The 20,845-nt window shown below is 31.9% G+C and overlaps 1 protein-coding gene across 2 annotated transcripts; it reads right to left on the bottom strand.

Moving 5' to 3' along the window:
- On the bottom strand, positions 18,734-20,784 carry LOC109727270. 2 transcript variants are annotated; one of them, XM_020257315.1, is made up of 5 exons: positions 20,673-20,784; positions 19,636-19,841; positions 19,396-19,544; positions 19,189-19,272; positions 18,734-19,025 (listed from the first exon to the last, which is right to left on the bottom strand). In XM_020257315.1, coding segments are annotated over exons 1-5 (492 nt in total). In that variant the 5' UTR covers positions 20,725-20,784; the 3' UTR covers positions 18,734-19,024. The 2 variants fall into 2 exon arrangements, with proteins under 2 accessions (XP_020112904.1, XP_020112905.1); XM_020257316.1 differs by having other exon boundaries at positions 18,734-19,060.

Here is a 20,845-nt window from a genome sequence, read left to right on the forward strand (position 1 = left end):
TGTGCTTGTTTTTTTATTTCTAATGAACTTTCTACGTCATTTCCTTTTATATATATTCCTTTTCCTTCGTTGTTAAATGTGTATTGTGATTACATTCTCACCGCTGACTAAGTAGAAAAACTATAAGATATTTTAAAATCGAATAACACAAGGTAGAAGACTAAAGATCAAAGTGAAAATCGGGACATAGTCTCTAGATCAAAAGTAGAACTAATTATATATAAATTGCTAATGTGTTAGCATATGTACGTAATATGGAGATGCTCCTACAATATGAAAAACTACGCAAATTTATTAATACATTAACCTGGTATACGAACTTAGTACGTAGTGTATTAACCATTTTTTTTTTCCAAATTGCAACCAAGTTGTCCTTGGTACTTTGCTGTAACTGCTGCCCTAACATTTGCAAAAGTATCTAACTATGATCGTGCAAGCTTATATAAGCATCTAATCAACTAAAGGCTCATCTAATTAAGGACCACCAAAATTGGTGGTCCCTATTAATCATGTAAATGAATTATTATTATTTGAAAGCTTTTACTTTCAATGTCCAATCAATTTTGTACCATTGAGAGTCATGGCATAGCATGTGAAGAGTTCTCAACAGTTAACCAAAAACAAAAAAGGGTTTTAACTTTTATAGTTTAATAAATAGTTAAAACGTACGCGATCAGAAAAACTATACGAAAAATAGGACCTATATATGCACCACATTTAGAGATATGCTTCTTACATTTTATTTATTTCAAAATTTAATGATTAGTTCGGAGCTTATGGTGCAAGATTTACACTTCGGCTCGTACAAATAGCTTTGCTCATATGATAATGATTCGAATGAGTTGATAAGGCGAAACTATTCGTGTTGTTTAGTTGGATTCGAATTTTCACTAGTGGGGCTATTGCTTCTTCTACTACAATCACAAACAAATATTCACCCAACATAGAGTTAAAAAGAAAAGTTTTTTTAACTTTTTTTTTATTTGACTTGTAGAAAAGTACTAAAAATAATTTATTAAAATTTTGAAATAATTTTGCATTATATATACTTTACAAAACACCTCAAAAAAGTAGTATCATTTAGTTTTTGCTCACTATATACAGCGAAGATTAAGTGTATTAATTATATCATGCATATGTGGACTAATGGGATATAAATGGATAAGTGACAGAGCATTAGTAATTGATGGGATATAATCCATTTCAATGATAAATGATCAAAATTATATATACCTATGAATTAAACTGAGAAAAATTAAGATTGACTCTGACATACGTGTTAATTAATAGGCCAAGCTAAAAACTTTTAGAATTAAAAAAAATAAAAATGTAAAAAAAATAGATCTAATTATTCAACTTTTACAGATTTTGATTTCATTACATATAACCTTTTATATTGTTTAATTTGTGCTATTTGATGGCTCTTATGCTGCAAAATTTTCTGCCTGCTTTACTTAATTAAAACCGTTAAAATAAACTATATATCTAAATTTTGGAGTGAAATAATCATTAAATAGTTTAAAGTGAACAGATGAAAATTTTTGTAGATTTAGTAGTTGAATGGAAATAGGTTGTGTATAGTTCTGGTAAGTTTATTTGTTCATATTTACTAAAACTATTAAGTCATGTCAAACTAGATTGACTGGACTGATAATTTACTAGCGGATCATTTGGGATGTCAAAAATAGTGTCATTTTTAAAAAGACTCGATTAGACCCCATGCTAGCATTCAATAAGATCAGATAGTTCACGACCTTGTGAAAGTAACTTCTCTCGGCAAAACAATATTACTATAAATATAACTGCAATTCTTTAATTTTATTTATTTTATTTTTTTGTTTTGTTCGAGATTTTCTATTGTCTTACTTCTGCAGCCTAATTAATCTTTTTAATAAATATAGTGTGCTATATTTTAAAAAAAATTAAGCGAAATTTTTTTTTTTGTTTGGCGGACCCAAAGCATGTTGGCACTATCCTAGGTCGGCAACAAATACTTAAATTGGCCTTAGTCACAAAAAAAGGTACAAAAAATTAATGGACCACCACACACTCCTCTTTTTGTTTTTTTTTTCTTCTTTTTTGCTTTGTCTATTTTTAACATGAGAATTTGTGCCCTAGCAATTATTTATTTATTTATTTATTTATTAAAAAGATGTCCTTTCATTTTGCCTCAACTAGTTTTTTATTTGAATTGGGTCGAGTGAGGCACATGAATCATATCTAAACCTCGTTTTCACCTTTTATGGGTATAAAATGGTGGTCAAAAAAAGAAAAAAAAAATCCTAACTTGTTTCCTCGTACCCTAACGTTTTGTTATTATATTTTTTTACTTTCTTAAGTTAATAGGATATTGTTGTAGGAATAACTACTTATTCTCATTCTTATTATCATTATTACTTTTTCACCTTTTTTTTTTGGCCAATTTTTGTTTGATTACAAATTTAGTGTTCATGTAAGAATCAGAGATCCCTTTCCATTGTCACGTTTTGTGTTTATCATTTATGAGTAATTAAGATAACGTGAATGTACGTTGATTTCTATAACATTATAATTACACTTTTATTTCGGTGTGAGTACCTGCATTAATGTTTCTTTAACTTTTTGAGTGTTATTAATATTTCTTGCAAGTTGTAAGATACTGTACGAAATTAAAAAAAAAAATCAAAGGAGAACATCTTTTGAAGAAAAAGACCAAAGATTTTTATTTATTTATTTATATATATATATATATATTTAGAGTTTTTAAGTAAAGATGTTGTGTAGGCTCCGTGATAGAAATATCAATAACACTAAACAAAAGAATTAATAAAAGAAAAGTACCTTTAACTAGATCGAGAAAATGACCAAACAATAGGATTAATAATTGCAACTTTTGCCATCCCCGTCTAAATTGTTGCTGAGTGTTACGAAAATTACTTCGTTTTGTATCAAATGTTGGTTTAATAGATAATAAAAGCCAAATGTGTTCATAAAACTATAAACCTCTTTAAATTAATTTAGATAAAAAAATTAATTAAAAAACTTCTCACTACAGCAGAATCAAAAGAGTAGAGTAAATTACAAGTTATTGGAGAGTGTATTGGCAACAAAAATTAAAGAGGTGAACTCATTAGCATTCTCTTCATTTTCGATGTTATGCAAACTTAATCCAATAGATTAATTCATTAATTAGGTGTTGAAAATAACTCATTGGAATGTCTAAAAATTAGGATAAAAATTAATATTATTTTATCCCCAAAAAAATCGAATTAATAAGTTGTGTTCCAAGGCCCACATTTTTTGCTGTCGTAAGATAATTTCTAAATTAAATAGTTGTTTCCCCATTAATTCTAAACGATGACACAGCAATATGTCAGTATAGTACTTAATTACGTCATCAGCATTAATTGCTAATTAACCAGCATTAAATGTTTTCGTTTTAAAATGATCATAGCATTTTGGTTTATTCAGGGCATTCTCTTTTATTAGTAAACCGTCAAGGACGGATCTAAAAAAAAAAAAAAAAAAAACCCCTACGAGCAGTAGACGTGACAATCCAGCTCGCTGTTCACGGGTCAGCTCGTGTTTGGCTCAAAATGAGTTCGAAATTAAATCGTTCGTTTAATGAATGAGCCGAACAAAAACTAAATTTTTCAGCTCATTTAATAAACGAGCTTAACATGAATTGGGATCAGCTCGTTCGTGCTTGCCTCGATAACAACCCGAATTCATATATTTTATTTTTATATATATACAAATAAATAATTAGTTTTTAGCTTAACCTAAATATAAAGCCCAACTCAATTATAAAAAAATTATTTATATGTATAGTTTCAACTATTAGATCAAAGTTAAATGAGTAAGATTTCATAAATTTATTTTCTATATATATTCTTCATAATTTTTTTAACTTGTTATTCATAAACCTAATTAGAAGGAAGTGTTAAATATAAAATTTTAAAAATACCATTCTCGAATTAATGGTTATTTTTAAAAAAAGTAGGAATATATTGGATATTTATAAAGTTTTGAGGGATATACAAACAATTATCCCAAATCAAAAAGTAGGGACCCACCTAACCCTAGGGGACCACTATCAATTTAACCGGGAACCACTAACATTCTAACCGCGCATTCTTTCATCCAACGGCCGAAAACTCAATAGTACCAAAGACTTGATATTATTGATAGTATAGTAGCATAATTCTATATATATATATATATATATATATATATATATATAGAATTAGGCTGGAATATTATTGATAGTATTTGGCCTAGACCTGGCAATCTCGATCCATACCCATATATTTAATTATAAAATATATTTTTTTAATTAAAATACACATATATTTATTTATCCTTCCTAAAAATTCTAACTATAATTTCTTATCGCGTTTTTTATATTGCGAATTTAAGTTCTAAGACTTTAAATATTTTTATTATATGTTATGATATTTTAAGTAATGAGTTATGTCATACTTTTAAAACTTATATATATATATTTTGCATTTAAAAAATATAAGAAAAAAAAAGAAAAAAAAAATTTGCGGGTAATCCGCATACCCACCCGCCCACCCGCGGGTGGGTATGGGTAATGATGTTGGTTACCCAAAAATTTGTGGGTAAATTTTACCCATGCCCAAGTAACCCGCGGGTACAATGACCCGCCCGCAGGTTACCCAACCCTCCCGTTTGCCAGGTCTAATTTGGCCCTTTAAACTATTAAGTTTTTAACCTTTGGATGAAAAATTATAAGGTTAGTATGATATTAGTCCTTTAGAATTGAGTGGTTCCATTAGAGTTGAGTGGTCCTCACAGAGTTATAATATATATTTTTTGAGAGACAGGTAGCATGCTACCCGCTTCATTTATTTCATTTAGAAATAAACTTAGTTAGAAATGTGAATCAATTAGGATTCGAACTTGGAATTTCGGGTATCAACCATCAAGCCCTTTGCCACTAGGTTATAATATTTAATCCAATAGTTAGAAATGATCAAAAAAATTGATCCAAAAGCTTAAAACTTGATAGCAAAAGAGGGCAAATACTACTAAGAGTATTTTAGTTATATATATATATATATATATAGAGTGAGGCTACTATGCTATCGGAAGCACGGAGCCTTCCGTGCTTCCAGCTCGTTTTCGATGTTACGACTTTCGAATCGTCGATCGGCTCTGTTAAACTTGATCTAGAGTATTTAAAGTATCTAGAAAATAAAATAAATTTTATGATTTTACGATATCATTTGCCTAGTGAACGAAGGGGCTCAAAATCAACGGCTGAAAATAAAAATCTTACAAAATGTAATAATATGACATTAAAATTTTAAATCAAAGATATTGATCTTGTTTTATATAGTATAAAGAATTTTCTATCAAAATTTCACGTGATTTGGATATTTCTACACCGTTAAACTTGCAAACGGCTCACTACGGCCATTGAAATTTGTTGATTTTGAGCCCATTCGATCACTAGGCAAATGATATCGAAAAATAATAAAATTTATTTTCTAGGTACTCCAAATACTCTAGATCAAGTTTAACGGAGCCGATCGACGATTCGAAAACCGCAACATCGAAAACAAGCTGGAAGCACGGAAGGCTCCATACTTCCGATAGCATAATAGCCTCACTATATATATATATATATATATAGAGGCTAGGCTCTCCCATAAGTTTTTGACGGTTAGATGAAGGGATGTGCGGTTAAGATGATAATGATTCCCGGTTAAGATTATAATGGTTCTCTATATTTGACTGTGTGGTTGGTCGAATAGTATGATCTAACAGATAAAAATGGTGAAAGATATAGATCTAACAGCCACAAACTTATGAATACAAAAAAAGATCTATACTTATTTATAGTTTTGTTAGCTATTTGTCCATTCATAGTTTAAAAAAAATTATAGTATTCAAAATAGTAAATTTTAACATAACCACTAATTAACAAACCAAGAGTAGAACAACAGTAAAGAGGTCCATTAATTTAAAAAGTTGTACACAGTGCAGGGGCTTTTATACAATTTCACCTTCATAGGACCGGATCAAATACCAAGTAAAATTAAACCTTATACCCTGCACACCTTTTAATGATATTTCTACCCACTCTTATTGCTTGGTCGGTTGACATGCACTGACTAAGCTGACCAAAAGCGACAAGCTCTTTTTTTTTTTCTTTTTTTTTGTTTTTTTTGACCCTCTTATGAAAAACAAACAAATAAACAAATAAATATATAAAATAAAGTATATTTAATAATATCTAAGGAACCCATCACTTAATAATAATAATAATATATATATTTATTGTTACACATGTACACTCCTCGGAACAGATTCCTGTTAGGTGCTGGGTATTACTAAATAGTAGGCACTGGCTAAGGACCCGTGCGATGCGCGCGGTGAAAAGATAATATTTTTATTATTTTTTAAAAATATTTATTTTCTAATATTTGTATAATTTTATAATGCAACGTTTGGTTCAGATATAAGTAAGAACTAGCTATTACAGAGATATGTACAAGTATCATCAGGATAAAAAAAATAACGTTTAGATGAAAATTAGGTTGTTCCCGAAATAAAAAAAATAACGTTTGGATAGATAATATGGAATAAAAAAAATAGTGGATAGTTATATATAAAAAATGGAGGTGTTGATGGAAATAGTTAAATCTGGTTATTATAGACAACCGAGAATTACTATTTTTGGATAAAAAATTAGCGTTTGGGTATAAAGGGTATATGATTTATAACTTCTTGGCAAATAATATGAAAATATTTAAAACGGTAACGTGAAATGTCTAAAAACAGAATTATCTATTATTTGATTTGGGGTACTAATCACGCAGCACATATATGATACGGATTCTAAAATATTAGCTAAAATTATAATTATATAATTTATCATCTAACAAAAGCGCACAGAACATGAAATAAGACAATTTGTTGAAAAATAAAAAATTTAATGCTAACTACCTATTACAAAAGTTAAGGCACTCTTAGAAAAACACATTTGGTTTGTAAAAGCTATTTTTTTCCCATCATTTTTATTTTATTTTTCGGTATCTAATGCCGAACTTTCGATGCAGCTACAAAGAACAAAAAAAAAATCACATATATTTTTAAATTAAAAAGAACAAATTATAGTAGTCATATACTTCTTGTTATCTGAAAGATCTTTTTTTTCTTTTTTTACCAAAGAGATTTTTGAATTTACTCGAGAAGATCTGAGATAAAATTTTTAAAAAATTTGGTTTGCAGCAGATGATAGTATTTCAACCAATTAACATGTATATATTTATTAAAATTTTAAAACAAAAAATTTATAGCTAAAGAAAAAAAATTATAAAGTAGATTTATGTACATTACAGAAATTAACTTTTTTTATTAATTTTTGTATCTTTTAGTATATATAGTTAAACTATTCTAATAATTTTATTTAAAAATTTAATAAATTTAATAGTTTTAATAGTTATTTATAAAAAAAAATTTAACTAAAAAGTTAAAGTTGAAGACTTATATTAGATGACTTGATATTGTTAAAGTAGACTTTATTATTTTAAAGTTCAATTGAAGAATATAGAGCATGTCTTATATATCGGGTGTATAATCGTTTCGCTTTTCGGGTTCCCAGTTTAGTATTTATATAGTTAAATTATTCTATTTAATTAAATTTAATATTTTGATAGTTATTTTATAATAATTTTTAACTAAAAAGTTAAAATTTGGAGGACTTATATTAGATGACTTGATTTGTTAAAATGAAACTTTATTTATATGTTAAAGTTAAATTGAAGAATATGTGAAGATATCTATAATTTGTTTTTTACACTGTATTTATAAAATTTTATTTATAAATAAAAATTTATAATTTTTGTATCTGTTCATATATATATATATATATATATTTATATATGAGTCCGGCTATTATGCTATTAATAGTACGAAGCACTTGGTTCTACCAAGTTTTCCACCGTTAGATCTATTTTTGATTTTTTCACCCATTAGATCATACTATTCAACCAACCATCCACTTACCCTAGGGGCACATCATCCTAACTGCGCATCTTTTAATCCAATGGCCAAAAACATGATAACACCAATGACTTGGTGCTATTAATTGGCACAGTAACCTATTCTATATATATATATATATATATATATTGTATTTATCCGTAAAAATTTTATTTATTATATTAATCATTAAAAATAGATTGATTCATATGATGAAGTTTTAGACATGATATAGCCACAAAAAAAAAAAAGAAAAATTGTTGACTGAGAGAATGAAAAAGTGGGCCCACTTTTTGCCCCCCCAAATCGGAGAGCGCACGCCATACGCTTCCAAGATACCCCTTTCATGTATGGTATATAAATAGCCATTTTTTATATTTTTAATTTATATATTGCTTTTTGGTTGAGAATTGAGCTATTTTATTTTAAAGTGGTGCCCATGTGTAGAGTTTTGAAGTTGTTTTATCTTCTTAAATTTTACACTCATTTTAGGCGAGAATGAATTAGTTCTTCCAGTTTGGTGCGTGCGTAAAAAAAAAAAAAATTCTGTACATAATTGATGTAATATGTATTTGATTTTTTATATGATTTATGATGTAATTTATCTGATGTGATAATAATTTTCAAATCATGAATGCCATTAGTCTTTTATACTAATCATTGAACTTGAGCCACAACAATATTGTGCAAAAAAAAATTTACTCTTGTGGATTATAGAAAATTTACTAGCCCTAAAATCTTACTTGAAATCAAATTTCTATTGTAGTATGATTTATAATATTATATATACTGGAATATATATCTTTAATAACTTGTAGTCATTTGCCACAAGCAAAACTCTCAATTTTTAAGTTTAATAAATTCTACTTCATACTGACCGTTTCTAACGCAAGCGGCAAAGGACTTACTGATTGATAACCGAAGTCCCAAATTCGAACGATAGTTGCTTTATATTTTTCAACTAAATTTATTTTTTTAAAAAAACAAAAATCAGGCATGCTGTGCGATCCCCAAAAGTGTTTAATTAGATGGTCAAAAAATAAATGTCTCTTAGATCAAAATGGTTTGAATTTGCAAAACCAAAATTTTAAAAGAAAATTTAATACAATACATACATACATATATATATATATATATAGAGAGAGAGAGAGAGAGAGAGAGAGGAGAGAGAGAGAGAGAGAGTTTTGCTAGAATACTATCGGTAGTAAACGGCTCAGTTTACTACCGATTTGTTTTCGATGATAGAGCTTCCAAATTGATGATCGGCACCGTTAAACATGATCTAAACTATTTAAACTATTTGGAAATTAAATTTCACACATTTTCGATATTGTTCTCTTGTCGATCAAGTGATAAGAAAAATGAATGGCTGGAAATGAATATCCTTTAAAAAGTGATGATACAATTTTTATATTTGAGATCTAGAGTCTAGATCTTATTTTAAATAGTTTAAAGAATTTTTTAACAAAAATTTAGTTAATTTGAACTCTTCTATACCGTTAAACGAGCAAACGCACCATATCGGCCGTTAAAATTATAGATTTTGTGACTCTTTGATCGTTCAGTTAGTGATGCCAAAAAATCATGAAATTTGATTTCTAGATAATTTCAATGGCCTAGATCATGTTCAACGGTGCCGATCGTCGATTTGGAAGCTCTATCATCAAAAACAAATCAGTAGTAAACCGAACAGTTTACTACCGATAGTAGCCCAGTCAAACTCTATATATATATATATAGAGTCCGGCTGGGATACTATCAATAGCACGAAGTATTTGGTGCTATCAAGTTTTCTGCCGTTAGATTTACCTTTTTTATCATTTTCATCCGTTCGATTGTACNTCATATATATATATATATATATATATATATATGAGTCCGGCTATTATGCTATTAATAGTACGAAGCACTTGGTGCTACCAAGTTTTCCACCGTTAGATCTACCTTTTTGATTTTTTTCACCCATTAGATCATACTATTCAACCAACCATCCACTTAACCCTAGGGGGCCCACATCATCCTAACTGCGCATCTTTTAATCCAATGGCCAAAAACATGATAACACCAATGACTTGGTGCTATTAATAGCACAGTAACCTAGTTCTATATATATATATATATATATATATTGTATTTATCAGATAAAATTTTAATTTTATTATATTAATCATTAAAAAATAGATTTGATTCATATGATGAAGTTTTAGACATGATATAGCCACAAAAAAAAAAAAAGAAAAAATTGGTTTGACTGAGAGGAATGAAAAAGTGGGCCCCACTTTTTTGCCCCCCCCAAATCCGGAGAGCGCAGCCATACGCTTCCCAGATACCCCTTTCATGTATGGTATATAAATAGCCATGTTTTATATTTTTAATTTATATATTGCTATTTTAAAGTGGTGCCCATGTGTAGAGTTTTGAAGTTGTTTTATCTTCTTAAATTTTACACTCATTTTAGGCGAGAATGAATTAGTTCTTCCAGTTTGGTGCGTGCGTAAAAAAAAAAAAAATTCTGTACATAATTGATGTAATATGTATTTGATTTTTTATATGATTTATGATGTAATTTATCTGATGTGATAATAATTTTCAAATCATGAATGCCATTAGTCTTTTATACTAATCATTGAACTTGAGCCACAACAATATTGTGCAAAAAAAATTTACTCTTGTGGATTATAGAAAATTTACTAGCCCTAAAATCTTACTTGAAATCAAATTTCTATTGTACTATGATTTATAATACTATATATACTGGAATATATATCTTTAATAACTTGTAGTCATTAGCCACAAGCAAAACTCTCAATTTTTAAGTTTAATAAATTCTACTTCATACTGGCCGTTTCTAGCGCAAGTGAGAAAGGGCTTACTGATTGATACCCGAAGTCTCAAATTCGAAGGATAGTTGCTTTATATTTTTAACTAAATTTATTTAAAAAAAAAACAAAAATCAGGCACGCTGTGCGATCCCCAAAAGTGTTTAATTAGATGGTCAAAAAATAAATGTCTCTTAGATCAAAATGGTTTGCATTTGCAAAACCAAAATTTTAAAAGAAAATTTAATTTTATACATACATACATACATACATACATATATATATATATATATATATATATAGAGAGAGAGAGAGAGAGAGAGAGAGAGTTTTGCTAGAATACTATCGGTAGTAAACGGCTCGGTTTACTACCGATTTATTTTCGATGATAGAGCTTTCAAATTGATGATCGGCACCGTTAAACATGATCTAAACTATTAAAACTATCTGGAAATCAAATTTCACACATTTTCGATATTGTTTTCTTGTCCATCAAGTGAACAGAAAAATGAATGACTGGAAATGAATATCCTTTAAAAAGTGATGATACAATTTTTATATTTGAGATCTAGAGTCTAGATCTTATTTTAAATAGTTTAAAAAAAATTTTAAGAAAAATTTAGTTGATTTGAACTCTTCTATACCGTTAAACGAGTAAACGCACCATATCAGCCATTAAAATTATAGATTTTGTGACCCTTTGATCGTTCAATTAGTGATGCCAAAAAATTATGAAATTTGATTTCTCGATAATTTAAATGGTCTAGATCATATTCAACGATGCCGATCATCGATTTGGAAGCTCTATCATCAAAAACAAATCGGTAGTAAACCGAGGAGTTTACTACCGATAGTAGCCCGGTCAAACTCATATATAGTCCGGCTGGGGTACTATCGATAGCACCAAGGATTTGGTGCTATCAAGTTTTCCACCGTTAGATTTAACCCTCTGATTATTTTTACCCGTTAGATTATACTATTCAACCAACTACTCACTTAACCCTAGAAGACCCACATCATTCTAACCATCCATTTCTCAATCTAAGGGCTAAAAAATCAATAGCACCAATAGCTTGGTGCTATTAATAGTATTCCAGCCTAATTATATATATATATATATAATTGAGCTAGAATACTTTTAAAAGCACCATCTCCTTGGTGCTTCTAAGTTTTTAACTCTTGAATCTACTCCTTGATTATTAATAACCTTTGGATCAAACATTATTCCACCTACCACCGTCATCCCAACCCTACATCCTCTATCCAAAGGCTGAAAACTCAAAAACACAATCTCTTTGGTTCTTTTGGAAGTATTCTAGCTCAACTCTCTCTCTCTCTCTCTCTCTATATATATATATATATAGTAGAACTACTATGCTATTGAAATTATAGAGAATCTGATACTTCCAACATTTTGGCCATTAAATCATTCCCATTTTTAATCTTTGGATTAATACTATTATCCCGTGAAAGCTATTCAATCCTAGAGATACTACTTAATCCTAGGGAGGACCGCAATCATCCCAACCGTACAATTCTTGGTCCAAAGGATAAAATATCAAAATCATCAATTTTTTTATACTTCCGATTATACAGTAACTCTACACGCATGTCCGGATAGAAAGTCAGAGCCAGAGCCAATGGTTTGTTCACAAAAACATCCAAAGATAACGAAATCACACAAAACAAAACAACGGGCGTGGATTTATCAAACTACTGAGGGTGGAAATATCAACACCCAATTCCCCTCCTCATCATTTTCGTTATATATACACCCTCTATTCCCCTCGTCTCGTTATCACCCCCTCTTTCTCTCTCTTATTCAGGTGCTCTCAATGTTCGATTCTTTTCTTTTTATAGATCTCTAGGGTTAGGGTTTCGATCTCTTCTCTTCTTCTCTATTGAATTTTATCTTATTTTTCGAGGATTTTGCACATCTTCGTCACGATCGTGCTCATCCGATTCTCTCTCTGATCCAAAATCTAGAGATCCATGATTCCACTTACATTATTATTCCTCCTCCTTTATTTTTTTTGAAATTTATTTTACTTTTCTGAGTTGGCTCCTGCAGCTTTTGCTACGGCACCACAATCTTGTTCTTGATGATACTTTTCTCCTTTTGTGATCTGAGTTTTTTTTTTTTTTTTTCCTTTTGTGGTTTAATCGATCTCAAATTCGCGTCGTACGCGCTTTTTCCGTACAACGGTTTCGCATATTTTGAGGGGGCAAATTGCGCCGGTTTTGATGATAAACTTGAAGGATGTATTGATCAGTCGGTGTTCGCTGGTGTGGCATCATCAAGATTCACATAAATCTTCGGGCGGCTTAATTATTATTATTATTTTTCCTCTTGCTGCTTTATAGATTATAGATGAGAATCTTGATGATGCTGCATCGGCAAACACGCGACTATAATGTGTGCACGGAAAGAGAAGCTTTTGTTTCCGCTTCGCTCTATCCAACTGAGCTAGCTCAAGGTAATGTTGTGAGCTCTTTCTCATATGCTTATTATGTTATTATTTGCGTACACCAGTTGAGTAGTTTATCTTGATTTGATCCATACGAATAATATTTCTTCATACATGTATATGAAATCCGTAGTGCTTTTAGTGCATAAATGTAAACCTCTTTTAGATTAATTTTTCATCTTTCAGTAGTTAAATATCTTACATGCGGTTAATTTTTTTATTGCTGCATTTGTTAGTCTAATGAGAAGTTTCTGATGATAGTTTTTTTATCATTTTTCAGTAGTTAAGTGTACTTGTGCTTAATCATTTGGTGCATCCTTAATTTGGTAGTTAGGTTGGATGCTAGTGAGTTGGGAATCTAGGAAAATAATCATCAAAGGATGTGTGTATGATTCCATGAGAATAAGATGCCTTGGATACAACTAATTAAGGAGCTCTCAATAGCGTCCATTTCATAGTTTCAGTTGTCGCCTTTCGCCCCCTTGTTTTTGTTTTTGTTTTTGCTCTTTTTTAAGAGGCTCATAAAGCTGATGAAATGGAAAGATCGAGCGTAACAAAAAGGATGATGGGTTTTTCACTTAATTTCGTGAATATTCTTCTGGAGATTTATGCATTTGATTGATAGTAAAATGCTTCATAACCATAGGGCTCTTTATGATTGTTGAGATGAATATATGAAAGAATCATCTTCAAAGAGAAAACGCTACTCTTACTCCTGTTTCTAACATTCTATTGTCTTCTTTTTATCTCCTTTTAGCTTCTCAGATCCTTTTTTTCTTTATATCACCGCTATAAACTGTATGCTAAAGTTCATACTCTTGTGTTTCTCATAAGTTTCTTTTTCAAGGTCAGTATTTCGTGTTGTTTTATCAGAACTTTTGATTTGCTCTTTTCTCTTGATGCTAGTTTTGAATGTTGATTGACAATCTATCAATTAGTATAGTCACTGTCCTATTCAGATATCATTTGTGATAATCACTTTTGCTGAAGATAGTTTGGATTTCATTGAAGAGATTATTTTAATGCTCAGATCAATTTAATCAGTTTTGCTGACCTCTAAGCATTTCTTAATTTCTTCTGGCCATGAATACAATAAAAACAAATTAATACTTCTCACACAGTAACTTCCCAGAAAAAGGGAGAGACTAGGAAGGTACTTAATGTAAGTTAAGAAAGCGATGCGACACTAATTCAAAGAGAGAAAAATTCTAGTAGTTGGAACATTTAATTATTTAATTCAAAATCTTAGCTATTTATGAAAGTACATGACCTCCTTTCACTTTAAAGGTAGTTATTTGAATTTGAATGGAAAGACACTTCTCTTACCGACCGTCCCTAGCGCAAGCGGCAAAGAGCTTGGTGGTGGATACCCGAGATCCCAAGTTCGAATCCTAGTTGATTCACATTTTCAGCTAAATTTATTTCTAAATAAAATAAACGAAGCGGGTAGCATGCTTCCTATCTCTCTAAAAAAAAACAACACTTCTCTTCATATTTGAAGAGACACTTTTTAATCCTTTTTACTCTCTACATATAGGCTTTGGATTAGGCATGCGGGATGAGGTGAGAGAGATAGTGATTACTATCTAATATCTGAGTAATATTCCATTAATATATTGTTAATATTTCTAATTTGTTTGAGTAAGAGTCATGGCTGACTAGAGGTTGTCGGTTCAAAGCTCTCCGATAAATCTGCGCATGGTTCGTCTGGCGAGGATGGGTATGATTGTATCTCAAGAGTAGCTAGCGACAAGTACTCTTGCGCACGAAAGCACTCAAAACTACTCTTAGAAAACCGTCTTAGACGTGCCTGTATAAACCAGGATCCTCAATATGTATTAGGGCTGTCTCGAACTCAATCTCTATTTATTATTCTTGTTCATGCTAATTATGTTGTTGTTTCTTGTTTACTGATTATAATAAATCCTACTTGTGCCTGTTTTGCAGATTTATTTCTAACTAGCACTAGTAATATTTTGAGGTAACATTTTTTTACTGGAAAATACTGTTGTAATTTCTTTTGATTTGGTGAAAAATCTTCAAAGTTGGTTATGTTTGCCAGTTTGCTTTAGTGAGTGACTTCGAGTTTGCCCTTGGAGGGATAGAAATATATATGAGACATAGAATGCTCTTAAATGGAGTGATGAGCCAAAGTTGCAAGGTAGTGTAAGGTATCAACACTCCATTAATCACTTAAGAGTGGACCATGCAAAAACGTACATCTTTGCTGTAATTTGAAGGGGGACCAACTTCTCAGGACATTTTTCTTTTTATAGTGGCAGTGTCCACCTCTTGTACCAACTAGTATATTTTCATCTGAACATACATTAACTTTTAGTTGCACTCTTGCGTTTTCTAGTATTCACAACTTCTCACTCTAAATATATATTAATATTTGAAATGATATTCATTTAAAGAGTATATATATATATATATAGCATGCATAATTAATACTCCTCTACTTTGAACATTTAAATATCTTCCCAACATTATATTCCCTTTTACATCATGTATATGTCTGCCATTATCAGTTAATTAATATATATCCTTTTGCCCCTTCGGCCCTTCCTTTAGAGCTTTTCTTTTTTGTGTGGAACTCTTGCCGGTGTATATAGTATAGCCTTGTATCCGTTTCAGATATGTATCAGATACCGATACTTCTCTCATTTAATATGTTCCAGATACTTTTTACGAATATTAGTCACAGTCGTACGCTTTTCTGTTCCCACCAATTAATTTTGAAATTTTTGAAAATTGCTTTCCTATTCGAATCGTATGGCAGATATACACGTTTTGATATATCATTTCGAGGCAGTATATTGCAAAATCTTATATGTTTGGAAAAACATTTGCATGTCCAAGGAAATATTATGTGGAGGCGATCGATATCCACGCGTGCGTACGGGAGGAATAGCTGCAAGATATGGGAGGCCTTCTGCGTTACATTTCATGCACAATCATTCCTAGATAAGTTGATTAGTACTCGAGCATAAATGAGTTTCAACATGCAACACTCTTGGATCTTGAGTTTATAATCAATAAAATTTCAGATTTTAAACGGTTCGCATTAATTTGCCATAGATGCTCTAATATATTTTGAAGAATTGGACATATTAACATGTCTATATCGCTCATGTCATAATATTTCATGTTGTATTCACATTTTGTATTGAAGTAACTGAAAGAGATGTATTGTTACCCATGAAACCAACTAATGGCTTCTTCCTTTTGAACATCTGCATCATGTAAATTATTATGTGATTTTCAAAAAGAAACGAATGCACATATGATTTCTTTATTATTATTATTATTATTCTTATTATTATTATTATCATCTTTGGCAAAAATGTAAAGACCCACCCCATAAATTATAGCCCATACGTACATTTCAAAATAGACCTTTCAACGATTATGCTTTTTTGATTGGCGACTTCTCAACTCTTTCGTTGCGATTTGCGTCATCTGAATACTTTCTTTTCGAGTGAAGGATTTGAAAATTTTTCTAACTGTTAGGTACTAATTCAGAATTAATAACCAGCACACATTTTAAACTTCTTTACTACTACTATTATTTTTTTTATTATTATTTTCTCTCTTTTTTTTTTTTTTGATAAAAAGGTAGCGGACTACCTGCTTCATTCATTGGGTCAAACGAACTAGGCTTACAAAGTGGAAGCAGCCAGGGCCTCCGATAGGCAAAAGGTAAGCAGAAAGTAAAGAAAGTAAATAGATAGGGAAAAAACAAAAAGCAAGACAAGACGGGCATAAATAGTCTTAGAGGGCGCCGGATAGCTTGTTCCACGCAGTGATTAGACGTTCGACCCCTTCCAACAAGAGGGAAGGGACTGGTGAAATGTCGTTGAAGATAAAGTTGTTCCGTGCGTTCCAGACCACCCACCAGGTAGCAGTCAGGTTGATTGAGCATTTAATACTCCTCTCGACCTCGCCAAGACAGTTGGCCATCTTCCAAAGACCAATAACCCCCTCCGTGGACTCTGAAAAGGTCAATCATTCCGCACTGAGGAGAAGGTATTTTACAAAGACGCAGTGACCAAAGAGGTGATCACAGGTTTCCATGTTGAGGGCGCAGAAAATACACTGCTGGTCCACCGTTAAGCCGCGTTTATGCAGCCGATCTATGGCTGGAAGTCTCTTGCGTAGTAGCAGCCATATAAAAACTTTGATTTTAACAGGAATACACATTCTCCAAATGAGGTGACTTGTAATGTGCTGCTTCATATATACATATACACATACATACTGCAGCAGTGGAAGTGGGGCTACAGGGGCTACGGAGATAACCAAACCATGTGATCACTTGACTCACTTATGCCCCCACAGGAGATCACGAGATGATACCATGCAGGTACGTGTGCCAAGATCTGTAGTAATGCTGTATATGTACCATCCATATATACACTTTTGCTTCTATATATAGCTATTGGAGATGTGTTTGCTCAGTACAAAGCTAATAGGGAAGTTATAAGCTTAGTTACGCTTTGAATTTTATGCGCGTTTTCACATTCTATGTTGTTTTTATTTCTTAACTTCATATTATGCTTTAGATTTTATGGTAATTTCTGCACTTTATTAGTTGATCATAAAATTTCACATAAGCAGAGACCGTCCCTATCCCAAGTTGCTTTATATTTTCAGCTAAGTTCATTTCTCTTTAAAAAAAAAAAAAACACAAAGCGGGTAGCGTCTACCTTTCTCTCCGAAGAAAAAATTAAATTCATATAGGTCCTGTATGGATGGATGAACATTTTATTTTATATAATTTTTGATTTACCAAAACAACTTAATTGTAATATATGATTGATGAGTGTGATCAAATAAATGCGTAAAATAATATATCAAACTATTCAGCCTTCCAAGTCATTTTATCGAATTAAGATAAATCACCTTATAGGTAAAATATATGCCCGAATGCTTGCATTAAAGATCACCTGTATAACCAGTGTACAACCAAGTTTTCTCAGGATTAGTGATTTTTCATGGATTTCCACCACCATTGCTTAGAGCAACTGCAATCATCCAGGTAGGCGGTCAATTTGAATTTGAATTCGACTCCTTTGCGCGGTAATTATCATATGCATGTGTTGTGACCTACAGACATCCTTGGGGAAAAATATTATGAATTTTCTAAGATAGTCCCCCATTAAATATCATGTATACTGAGGATGAGATTTCTGCAGAAAAAAATCCTACGCCATAGACATGTTTCTTTTCACTTTAATGCTTCTTCAATAGTACTAACTATTGTAAACTTATTTAATTTTCTGAAATCTCCTTTGAGGTACGACAATCGGGGATTTGAACGACTGCGAACCACCGTGATGCAACATACCTTGCACTTCTTTGAGCATTCTTTGTTCTTAGTTACTTGGATTAAAAGTTTGAAATGAAAACAGTGAGAAATTTGGGGCTGTAATTTGGCACCAGCAAAGATGTAATCAATCAGACACTACTAACTAATACACACACAAAGGTAGGGCTCCATGAGAAAGTTGTCATTAATTACAAATCTGAAATAAAAATAAATTTACCATAAACAAGAATAGCAAATTAAAGATTATCAAGAGTCAAACACGCGGTTCTAAAGCAAATAAAATCAACTCTGCAAAATAACATGCTCATTTCTTCGACTATCGGAGCAGGCACGGAGTCATGCGTAGTGATAATTTGCCGATAGATGCCTTCTAGATCATTCAACCATTCGCATTCGCATTCGCAGCCAAATCTGAAAATTGGCGTATGCGACAATCAGGCATGAGTCTGAATAAGATTATTCATAAGATTATTCAACACCACCTCGTTCACGAGAAACAGATCGATAAACCAATGCGGCTATCAAGCAAATAACAAAAGCAAAAAAAAAAAATCCAAACTTTGAATAAGTTTACCAGCCAATTCGCCCAGATCCTCCGCAAGTACTGCAAGACCGAGCTGAAGAGCATTTGGAGCAGTAGGTCCATTTCTTCGGAAGCCTAAAGAAACATATTTATGTATAAATTAACAAGGAGTTGTAATGGCCGAAAATTGTAAAGAAAAAAAAAAAAAAAACAACTGATCTTCAACGTCCAAACTAGCTTTGAAAATGGTAGGCATACCCAGCTGTGTACCGAGTGGCCATACTCTTTGCAGCCATTCTCGCTTTCTCCGCGCTCTCGTCCGAGATTTTCTTGAGTATAAATCCCTCCCCATTACATTCGGCACAGATACCGGAACCGCCACAATCCTCACAAACTTTCAAAGAGCTCTGCCTACTTCAAACTAATATTTAGAGAGTGAATAGAAAAAGAAAACAAACATGGTATAGGTGATTTTGAATAGCAAATAAAGAACATTACAGTGGCGGTTTGAGAAGCTTTTATGTTCCTCGCAAGGAGAGTTGCCGCAGTGCCGACAGCCACCGACGCAATAAGCACTGATGCAGCAGTTTCAGGCAAAGCGGACGATAAAAAGCACTTCGTTTGCCGCCTTTTACGTGAATTGGAATGTAGTAGCGAGGAGCGAAAGTAAAGGTCATTTGCGCGCTGGACCTTGTAACTTGGTACTGTAACGACATTGAGAGATCAATATTTTTTTTTTGAGAGAAGGTAGCATGCTACCGCTTCATTCATAAAGAGTTTGAACTTAGCAATTGTGGGAAGCAACTAGGCTTCCACTGAACCGAACCGAAAAGCGAAAAAATAAAAAATAAAAAATCTAGGTGCAATAGGAGTCCCACAGTCCGTAGAGAGATCGTATATCTGCCAACACCTGTCTCGCCGTGAGCTTATTGTTTTCAAAAATTGCCGCTATGCCAGGATGGCTCAAATAGGCGAATATATGATATGATTTCATTTCAAAGTAAGAAACTAACTTCCGAAGTGTTACTAATTCTGATATAAAAATCAGCGTATGAAAAATGAGATGAGAAATGGAGTTATGCCCCAAATTAGTCGGTTCTGCTATATGAATTGTCAGACACACTAGTGTATAGAAAGAGAAGAGAGCTCTTTCTATAGGAAATGGCTCCGCATAGGATTCAGCAAATTTGTGCGTTGATTGTATTACGACATTAAAAAATAAAACTCCTGCGTAGTGATCGCAAAATAAAAGTTTCCTCCTGCATAACATAACATATATATATACGTAGTTGATTGTATTGCTGTTTTAACAATTTTTGTTCAATTTCCAATCGAATTTGCACAAAATAAACAGAAAATACGGGAAATTCCGAGAACACTCCTTCGTTGCTTCGTTCTCAATGCGTGGATTACAGAGCACAAGATAACGAAGAAAGAGGTAATCGAGATCATTCGCAGAGGCCAAAGAGGGATTAAACGCAGAGATCGACAAAAGGGATAAGTAGTAAAATTGGGGAAGTAGGGTTTTGGCTTACCATCTTTTGAGAACGAGGGAGACGCTTGGGGGGCTAAGGGTGCAAGCTCCATCTCTCAAAATCTTTTATAAGGATCGTCTCTTTGCTTACACGAGACTAGTTTAAGTACTTTTGGCACTCCCTTATCTTTTTAGATAGCGGTCGATGCAAGGGGCAAAATCGTCAATTCACGG

Source organism: Ananas comosus, linkage group 22 (assembly GCF_001540865.1).
Source record: "Ananas comosus cultivar F153 linkage group 22, ASM154086v1, whole genome shotgun sequence".
NCBI lineage: Eukaryota > Viridiplantae > Streptophyta > Magnoliopsida > Poales > Bromeliaceae > Ananas > Ananas comosus.

What these genes read in the sequence shown, in the direction of transcription:
- LOC109727270 (XM_020257315.1), bottom strand. Translation starts at nt 20,724, where the DNA reads ATGGAGCTTGCACCCTTAGCCCCCCAAGCGTCTCCCTCGTTCTCAAAA. An exon ending in TCCCTCGTTCTCAAAAGATG is followed by an intron (nt 19,842 to 20,672) that starts GTAAGCCAAAAC and finishes ATGTCGTTACAG; the next exon opens with TACCAAGTTACAAGGTCCAG. An exon ending in AAGCTTCTCAAACCGCCACT is followed by an intron (nt 19,545 to 19,635) that starts GTAATGTTCTTT and finishes TGAAGTAGGCAG; the next exon opens with AGCTCTTTGAAAGTTTGTGA.